This window comes from Leptopilina heterotoma, unplaced genomic scaffold (genome assembly GCF_015476425.1).
Source record: "Leptopilina heterotoma isolate Lh14 unplaced genomic scaffold, ASM1547642v1 Lhet_340, whole genome shotgun sequence".
In the NCBI taxonomy this organism is placed as follows: Eukaryota; Metazoa; Arthropoda; class Insecta; order Hymenoptera; family Figitidae; genus Leptopilina; species Leptopilina heterotoma.
The window spans coordinates 360,813-370,698 of NW_025111028.1; the positions used below are offsets into that span (position 1 = coordinate 360,813).

The following is a 9,886-nucleotide window of genomic DNA, read 5'->3' on the forward strand; positions in this document are numbered from 1 at the left end:
TAATACTGCTTTAATTCTATTATAGAAAATTTATTTTTGAAATTTTCCGTCAATAAATTCTATTATACAGTTTGAAAATAGTTTTCAATAGCCGAAGTAATTAAAATAGTTGAGATATTTACAACCAATCTCCAATTTCTCTTTAAAACCCATAAATAAATAAAAAGCCAAATAATTTATTTTATATTTAGGAATAGAAAAATATTTACACAATATTCGTAAATAATGAAAGTCAGTAATTCAGGAAGAAAATTATTTCATTATCGATTAGTAATAATAATCTAAAAAAAAATACTAACGAAAGTGAACGAAATTAAATTAAGTTTAACGACAGTTATATATGCGAAAAGAAAAATTTGCTGCTGTGAAAATAGCAACAAAGTGAACAAAATCAATTGGAAACAAAATGACTGTCGTATAACAAACTTTTCAAATTTTTCTAACAACTCATTTATCTTTCCTTGCAGTAACAATTTTTTTTAAAACCATTTTAATTTGCCATAGAAAAATCCTTCACTTTTCAAGCAGAAACACAGATTTTACACTCGTTGCATTTTTTCCGAAAATTGAACCCGATACTGTTATGGATAAATTTTAATAAATTTTGTTTTTTTTTCATCTGTCAAAATGGCGCAAACTGACTTGAGTCCTACGACTTCAGCTAAAATTACAATAATGAACAAGAAACGAGATCAAACTCCTGGACCAATTAAAACAGAGAAAATAAAAAACATTGATGGTGATGCGAAAAATAAATTGCAACGCACGTTCTTCAATCAGCGAGCGATGAGAAATTCAGTAATTTCATTTTCATTAAATTATCTTCTCTAATTTTCTCTAAATAAATTTAAATTCAATTAAATAAAAATTCAAATAGTAAATAAAATAATTAAATAAAAATTTAATTTAATATTTAGAATTTAATTTAATATTTAATAATTTAATAAAATTTAATAATTTTAGAATAATTAATTATAGTTAGAGGATTGTTATTAACGTTTCGTTTTTGAAAATATTTTCAGGAAAGAAAATATTCGAGTTCAAAGGTTAACAACGTTCCATCATCGAGTACAACGGATTCTTTCAGCGACGAGGAAAACATTAAAAATGTCGTCCGTTGGCTAGAAACACTGCCAAGCAATCAAGAATGGTGCAAATTGGAAGAAGATCCACTCGATCGTCAGGGAGATTTTGGAAAGAGAAAAGAATCACAAACCAAAAATGAAACATATGATTCAGCGCAACCATCAACTAGTTATCAGAAAAATCCTTCCGAATCGAGTAGTTCGGAGAAACCAGTTTCAATAATTAAGGAAACTACATTTAAAAAAACTCCGAGAAAAGTGACTTTCGAAAATCAACGAAGAGAGAGTTCCAAATTAACGACAGATAATCGTTTGAAAAAGAATTCGGACAATATTGGAAAGATGAAAACTTCTTTGGCAGCATCTTTGAGAAACGATCACAGGAGATCGGTGCCAGGTTATAAAAATAAGGAAGAGATGGTTCAAGTCAGAAGACATTCGTATAATTTGAGAAATTTGGAATCGAGAAAAATTAGTGTTATTGATAATCAGGAGAAGATTTCTCGGAGTCGACGAAGTTCTATTAGATGTCAGGAGAATAGAAGACGATCGAGAGATATATCTACAACACGTGGTCTAGAGCAGAATGAACAAAAGGAGGAGAGTTCAAATCCTCGGAAAATGAAATCTCCTTTTACAAAACAGGCCCGAAGTAGCACACCTAGTTTATTATCTGGTAAAAATAGGAAAAATTATCAAAAAATTCTGAATTTTGAAATGAACGAAATATTTTTTCATTGCAAATATTTTCGAGAATTACCGATTGCAATAGAAATCGAAAATGAAAAAATTTTTTATTTTAAAGCAAATTACAAATTTTTTTATTTTTAAATATCAATTTCAATTTTCGAACAATTTCGGATTTAGAATTCTAAAAAATACGCTTATTAACTAATTAATGAACTATTTTTGTTTTAATTTTTGATAAAATTCTTCGAAAGAATTCACATTCAAAAGTTTGAAAAAAATTCTTCATAAGAATTCAATTATTTTTAGAAATGATAAAATTCTTTCTAGGAATTTCAAATTATTTTTAACACAAATTTAATGTAATTCCTTGAAAAAATTCAATTATCAAAAATTTTAATAAAATTCTTCATAAGATTTCAATTATTTTCAGAAATCTAATTTTCTCGCAGGAATTTCAATTATTTTTTAAAATTTGAATAAAATACTTCGAAAGAATTTAATTATTTCAAAAATTTTAATAAAATTCTTTGAAAAAATTCTAATATTTTTAAAAATGTTGAGAAGTTTCTACACAAGAGTTGAATTATTTTCAGAAATAGTAGTATAGAATTTTGTTAAAATTTTTAAAAATAATTAAATTCTTTCGAGAAATTTCATAAAAATTTTTAAAAACAATTAAATTCTTTTAAAGAATTTAATTACAACTGGTATTGAAAATAATTGATTTCTTATAAATAATTCTATTAAAATTATTGGCCACATTTAAATTCTTTCAAAGATTTTTATTATAAAATTTTTTTAAATAATTCAATTCTATAGAGAAATTTTATTGAAAATAATTGAATTCTTGTCGAATTTCTTTATTATTTATGAAAATAGTTGAATTATTTCGATAAATTTTATTCAAATTGCATTAAATTTCAATTTAAATTTTATTTAATTTATTATTTATTTAATTTCTTTCGAGAAATTTCATTAAAATTATATTAAAATAATGAAATTTCTGTGAAGAAATTTTATTGCTAATGAAAATAATTGAATTTTATTATCTTTGAAAATAATTTAATTCTTGTAAAGAATGTTATTAAAATTTTTGAAAATAATTAATTTTTTTCGAGAATATTAATGATAACTGTATTGAAAATCATTAAATTCTTCTGAAAAGTTTTATCAAAATAGAATTGAAAATATTGAATACTTATTAGAAATTTTATAAAAAGTTTAGAAATTAATTGAACTCTTTCGAAGAATTCTATTATAATTTTTTAAAATAGTTTAATTTTATCGCTAAATTTTATTAAAGTTTAATTGAAAATAATTAAATTCCTGCAAAGAATTCAATTTTTTCATAAATAATAAAATTTTTTGCAAGAATTCAATTATTTTCCTAAATAATAGAATTTTTCGCAGTAATTTTAAATTATTTAAAAAAAATTCTAATAAAATTCTTCAAAAGAAATCAATTATTTAAAAAAATTTTGAGAAAATTATTAAAAATAATTAAATTATTTTTTCATAAGTAATAAAATAGTTCTAAAAAATTCAATTACTTTGAATACATTTGAATGAAATTTCTGGAAAGTATTTATTTCGATAAAATTTTATTAATATAAAAAATTTAATTATTTTCAAAAATTTTAATAAAATCCGAAGCAAAAATTAAATTATTTCGTTCATTTGAGCGTTTAAAAAAGATTTTTACTGTTAAAAAAATTGATAATTCGTTTTTTCCAGATTTACCACATTTGTCATCATTCAACTTAAACGAACTCAAAGATCTGGAGGAAAATGACAAAGCATCCGAGAAGGAAGTCCAATATGATAGACGAACAATAATTACACGATCAAAATTACAGAAAAATAGTGAAAATTTCCTCAATTCAGTTAAAGAAATCATAAATAATACTGATACCACTCAAGACTTTATAACTTCACTCAAAAAATGTCCCAAAACTCCAAATGAAAAAATGGACAAATTCATTTCTCGAAAAAATAGCGAAGAATTAAGAAGAACACTGATAAAATTAAATAATCCACTTAAAAGCAAACCTGCCTTTATAAATGCAAAATTAGAAGAAAAATTAAATTCTGAAATGGAAATAACTGTGAATCGATACAAACGATCTTATGCAAACAGAAAAAATTTCTGGTTAAATAAAGAAAACAGTTTCGATCAATTTGAAGAGCCTCCAGAAAAGAAGAAAAAATTATTATGCAAACTTTAATTTTGTTTAAATCCTTCTCAGTATTAAGTTTTATTTTTTTACAATTTTTCCAAAATTTGCAACAGTGTTTCAAACAACCGAGTTAATAATAAAAATGTTTACGCAGTTAATGTTTGTGTTTTAATTTAATTTATTTAAAATTTTTTTTTACTTTAATTTTGTTAATTTATTTAAATTTAATTAATAAATAATAAATTTTTTTATTTAATTAATTTAATTTATTAAATTTAACTAATAAATAAGAAATTTTTTTTATTAATTAATTTATTTAAATGAAATTAATTTGAATTTCCTGCCAAATGATTCATTCGCCATCTGGTGACGAAGTATACAACCACTGTTGCCAAAACAAACAATTTTTCAGTAGTAACTAGTAAACAAAAGTGTCAAAAAGCATACGTGTACTAAATAATACAATTTTTATCAAGAAAACAAAGTGTGAAAAGAGAAAATTAAGAAGAAAATGATTGTGCGAAGGAATATTTTACCTCGAACTGTAAGTGACATTTTATCAGTGAGCTTTATATTGATAATAACTCCTCTCATTTATTGGTTCGAACTCTGGCTAGTGTTACCGGAAATTTATGAATACGGGAGTTTCTTTTACATTTTTCACTTTATTTTCGGCAACTTTATAATGTTAAATATAGTGGGAAACTTTACATACACAGTATTATGCGATACAAGTACGCGACAAGTTCTAGTTAATTCAAGTGAGGCAAAAACAAAAACCGGTTGGAGGTTATGTTCGACTTGTGAAGCATTGGCACCTCCTCGCTCTTGGCACTGTAATATTTGCAATACTTGCATATTAAAACGTGATCATCATTGTATTTTCACCGCCTGCTGTGTAGGACACAAGAATCATCGTTATTTCCTCATGTTTGTTTTCTATTTATTCGTCGGCGCGACTTTTAGTTTTTATTTCAATAATTTCTTCATTTGGCGGAGAATAAACTTTGAATTTCCAATGTCAATTTTGAAGATTGTCTTTCCGTTGGCGATTTTTGTGTTTGGTTTCGATGGATCGATTGAACAGTTTTATTTATTGTTGTATATTGTCACGGTGATTGGAATGTTGTTCACAGGAGTATTGTGTGCCTATCATTTTCATCTTGTTTTCATTGGATGCGTCGCGAACGAAAAGGACAAAAAGAGGTTTACTTACAATCTTGGCTGGAGGCAAAATTTTTTGGAAGTTTTCGGAGATCGGTGGTACGTTGCTTGGCTACTTCCTTATTTTAAGTCGACGTTGTGTCATGACGGAATCACTTGGGATACTCCTGCTTCCTGGCAGGAAAATAGCACTAAGACAAAGTGACAACTTTTTCCAAAGGCCTTGAACTTTTTTGTCCAAAGAAAGTGAAAATGCTCCTATGAACTTGAAGATTTTAGTTTGATATTACGAAGGTATTTATTTGATTTCTAAAATAGTTCATCTTTGTTTAAAGAAAGAGTTTAATATATAAAAAAATTAATACTTGGACATTAATATAAAAAAAAATTGATTGTTTAAGTTTTGAAGTAATTCGAAGACTTTGTTCTTCAATAAAAGTTTGTGTGTGTGTTAATTTTATTAAAAACAAAAAAATCAACGAAAGGAAAATAATTTTTCATGTGTAAATCTTTCAAAAAAGAAAATTGTAATGAGTCTTAAATATACTAGCTATAAGAACAAATTATTGAACTAAATATGTGTGTTTACAATAAATCTAAAGACAGGGAAAATTTTAACATTTTTCGTTTCTTACTGTAAATAATTACAACAATAAAAATTTGGATTGATCAGTAATCTGTATATTCTATAAATGCAAGTACATTGGGCAAAATAATTGGAACGTTCAGCAATTTACAATTACACTTTTTTTTTTGTTACTTCGGAATGTTGGTAAAATAATATTTCAATTCTATCGTAGAGAAATATAGTATGTTAATGAATATGCTCACCGATATGGGTATTAACTTCTTAGAATATAGGTAAATTTTTTGGATCAAGGCACAACATGCTACACTGTTTGTCAACTAAATGAAAAAATTTTCTTTTTACTTTTTTCTCGGTAAAAAACTTGCTACGCAAATTAATAATTAATAATAATAATAATCTCGAAAACTACAATTCCCCCCAAAAAATTATATTATATAACATTCCCTCATCGTTTCGTAATGAAAATATTTTGACAAAGGAATATTTAAATCCTTTTTTTTGTAACATATATAATACGTATGTATCTCAATAATAGTGGATTTTAAAAAAAAAAACTTAACTACATTTTTAACCGCACATTACTTGACGAACAAAATCCTCGTAATTGATATTACCCTGGGAATCTTCGTGTCCTGAGAGTAGAGTTTCGACTTCCTCGTCGCTTAATTTCTCACCTGGAAAAAAATATAAACAAAATGTAAAATTTTTTTACTTGGCAACAATTTATTTTTACCTTTCTTGGGTAAAATAAATAATTGATAATCTCAGGGTTGCCACGCAATCTGGAAAACCTGGAAATGTCGGGGAATTTTATAAACCTTGAAAAAACCTGGAAAAGTCAGGAAATTTTGATCGGAATCCTGAAAAATTATTGTTTTTTAAAGTTATTGTCCTTATTCTTGAAATCTAATTTTTCTTAAATATTTCAAAATTAATTCAATTTTTAAAATAATTGCGTTTACAATTTTCATGGTGAACTTTAATAAAAGGTTTTAATTTGAAATTTTGCAAAATTTCCATTTTAAATGAATCAGAAATTTTAAAAAACCTAGATTTAAAAAAAATTTTAAGAACTAAAATTCAATTATTTTCAAAAATTTTAATAAAATTCTTGTCAAAATTTTAATTATTTTCAAAAACTATCCTCAATTTAGTGATTTTTAAAATATACTACTTCAATAAAAATTCCTAAAAGAATACAGTTAGTTTAAAAAATTTTTAATAAAATTCTACGCAAACATTTCATTATTTTCATAAATAATGAAAAATTTCCCAGGAATTCAATTATTTACAAATTATTTTCACAAATAATAACCATTTTTACAGGGATTCAATTATTTTCATAAATAATAAAACTCATCGTAGACTTTCAATTATTTTCAATACAATTTTAATGGAATTTCTCGAAAAATGTAATTATACTTAAAAAATATTTATTAAAATTTTTAAGAATAATTACATTTTATCAAAGAAATTCAATTATTTAAAAAACCTTTGCCTATATTTTCAATACATTTTTAATTAAATTTCTTCAAAGAATTAAATTATTTTCAAAAATTTTGATGAAATTCTTTGTAAAAATTCAATTTCTTTCAAAATAATTTTAACAAAATTCTTCGTAGAAATTTAATTAATTTCAAAATTCAATTATTTAAAAAGAAATTTTAATAAAATTCGTCTCAAGAATTCAATTATTTTCAAAAGTTATATAATTCTTCGCAAAAATTCAATTATGATTGAAAAATTTACAAAAATTCTAGTAAAAATTTCAATTATCTTTATAAATAATAAAATTATTCTCCAAAATTCAATTATTTTCGAAAATTTTAATAAATTTTTTTGCAGAATTTCAATTATTTTTAATACAATTTTCATCAAATTTCTCGAAAAATAAAACTATTCTTAAAAATGTCAGTAAAACTTGTCAAGAGAATTCAATTATTTAAATATTTCTTGATGAAATTCTTTATGAAAATTCAATTTTAAGAAACATTCAATTATTCAATAAATTTATTTTTGTATTTAAAAAATTGAATTCTCGTAGAATTTTCTAATAAATATTGATTTAAAAATGGATTTCAGTTAAAATTTTAGATTATAATTGAATATTGAAAGCATTATAACGTGAATTTTTAGAGATTATTGAATTTTAAAAAAGGTTTCGAATTAAAATCTTTGAAAATTTGAAATTTTCATACTTTTAATTAAGAATATTCTTATTTTATTGAATAAAGACTTTTAAAAGTTTAAAACTTTTTGAAAATCTTAATTTCTATGAAAAAATAATAATGATTAAATATTTATTGAAAAATAAAATTCTTTAGAATCAGGGAAAAAATCAAAATTTTTTCTGGAAATTAGGGAGTTATTTAATTTTGGTAAAATATAAATGTAATTGTAAAAATCTATAAAAATTCCTTTTTTTAACCTGGAAAAGTCAGGGAATTTGAAAAAAGGAGCAAAAGCGTGGCAACCCTGTAATCTTCAAAAAAAAAAAGTTAATTAATACTTATTTAAGGACAAAGTTAATTATGTAAAAGAGAAATATATTTTTACCGAGTGTCGTGAGAAGATGTCTGAGTTCGGCCGAAGAAATAAAACCATTTCCGTCTTTGTCAAAGTGACGCAATCCCTCGATGAAATCGTCAGCAGTATCAGATGTGCGTGCTTTGCTAATTGCCTGGTAAATTGGCAGGAAAACTTCGAAACTTATTCTTTCATCAGGTTTGTGCTGATGCGTGAATTTTTTAACATCCGACTCCGTTGGATTCTGTCCCAATGCTCTCAGGGCGTCGCCGATTTGTGCAACGTGAATTTTCCCATCTCCACGGCTGTCGAATAATTGAAAAGCTTCCTGAAACTCTGCAAAATAAATTCTCTATAAAGTTCTGAAAACTCTTCATTCTTAATTCAATTTAACGAAATTTATTTATTTCTTATTCGAATTTTCTTTGCAATATTAAGAAAGAAATTCTAAAGATTCTAAACTTGTTATTTTGAATTGTCATCTCATTTTAGACAAAACCGGGTGACAGTTACAGAAAAAGTTCGTTAAAATTAAACAATAAAAATTGACACCAAGATACAAATCACTTTTATGAATCACACTTTACCATCCATTGATGACATCATTCGCTGAGCCAATTCTTGATAACTGAACCCGTACATTTTTAATTATTTTAACTTTGTTATCAAATTACAAAAAAAACACAGACAAAATAATAATAATTAAATCTACAAGAATATCGGAACCCTTAGCAAACTAGCATTTAAAAAAACAAAGCAAGTAAATCAAAACAAAAGAAAAACAATGAAGTCTGTTTTCGAGTTTTGAAAAATTCGCCAAATAATCCGCGTAGGATGATTGCAAGTTGAGTGTCAAATTGCAACTAAAAATCAGCAAAGTTGGAAAAAAAAATATCAAGAATGGTCATCAAAGGACCGTGAACTGCATACCGACGTTCACTTTCAAATAGACAGCCATAAAAGGTAGCCCCTGATGCGAATGCTGTATCAAGGTGTGTCTAAAAAGGCAAAGATACTCTTGACCTGTATTAAACGTCAAAAAAAAGTGCCCCTCTTTGATATCGAGGTCCTGTTTCATTCTCAGAGCATTCACTTACCAGCCAGCTGATCCTCGGAATAAGAAGCCTGCAAACATTCAGAACGATTGCACTTTAAAACACTTGTTACTCGAGAAAAGTAATATTGGATAAAAGACACACAAAAATACAAACCATTTTTCTCCTTTGACGTTCGTTGTGTGTCGGTCTTTCTAACCTATGTGTTCCGTATACCGTAAACGCGTTTTGCTTTTGCCTTTTGTCGCTCTCGTCGCTTTATGACTAAAGTAGTCGCCTCTAAAACCGGAAATGAGTCAGTTGTGTATACAAAAATATGCAGAGTAGACTGTAGGCTGTAGGCATTGATCGAAATTTGTTTTCAGTAAAAATTCCAGTAATTTTTTAACTAAATTGTATAGAAAAAATTGTAGTTTTTTTCTATAAAATTGTAACCTCCGTTTTTCGAACAGAATTTATTTTTAATTCTAATAAATACCGAGAGTGTTAAATTGCAAATTTTCTAAGTAATTTTCCAAGATTCCAAGTCTGAAAAAATAAGACTAATATTTCGGCATTAGAGTCAAAACAAGTACTTTTTTTAATAATATTTACAAAAGG

The 9,886-nt window shown here is 25.3% G+C and overlaps 3 protein-coding genes across 4 annotated transcripts; 2 read left to right on the forward strand and 1 right to left on the reverse strand.

The window, feature by feature from the left end:
• The first annotated feature begins 35 nt into the window (after positions 1–35).
• LOC122505086 lies at positions 36–4,110 on the forward strand. Its single transcript, XM_043616526.1, has 3 exons — positions 36–798; positions 1,023–1,761; positions 3,510–4,110. Exons 1-3 carry the CDS (start codon positions 628–630, stop codon positions 3,998–4,000), a joined length of 1,401 nt encoding a protein of 466 aa, XP_043472461.1. The 5' UTR covers positions 36–627; the 3' UTR covers positions 4,001–4,110.
• A 235-nt stretch (positions 4,111–4,345) lies between these two features.
• On the forward strand, positions 4,346–5,792 carry LOC122505089 (probable palmitoyltransferase ZDHHC24). The gene has a single exon (XM_043616528.1). It carries the CDS (start codon positions 4,464–4,466, stop codon positions 5,319–5,321), a length of 858 nt encoding a protein of 285 aa, XP_043472463.1. The 5' UTR covers positions 4,346–4,463; the 3' UTR covers positions 5,322–5,792.
• LOC122505090 (myosin-2 essential light chain) lies at positions 5,776–9,568 on the reverse strand. Of its 2 annotated transcripts, XM_043616530.1 has the most exons (4): positions 9,443–9,568; positions 9,329–9,356; positions 8,262–8,567; positions 5,776–6,379 (listed from the first exon to the last, which is right to left on the reverse strand). In XM_043616530.1, the coding sequence occupies exons 1-4, from the start codon at positions 9,443–9,445 to the stop codon at positions 6,273–6,275; spliced, it is 444 nt and encodes a 147-aa protein (XP_043472465.1). In that variant the 5' UTR covers positions 9,446–9,568; the 3' UTR covers positions 5,776–6,272. The 2 variants fall into 2 exon arrangements, with proteins under 2 accessions (XP_043472465.1, XP_043472464.1); XM_043616529.1 differs by lacking the exons at positions 9,329–9,356; positions 9,443–9,568 and adding an exon at positions 8,819–9,113.
• Between the last annotated feature and the right edge of the window lie 318 nt (positions 9,569–9,886).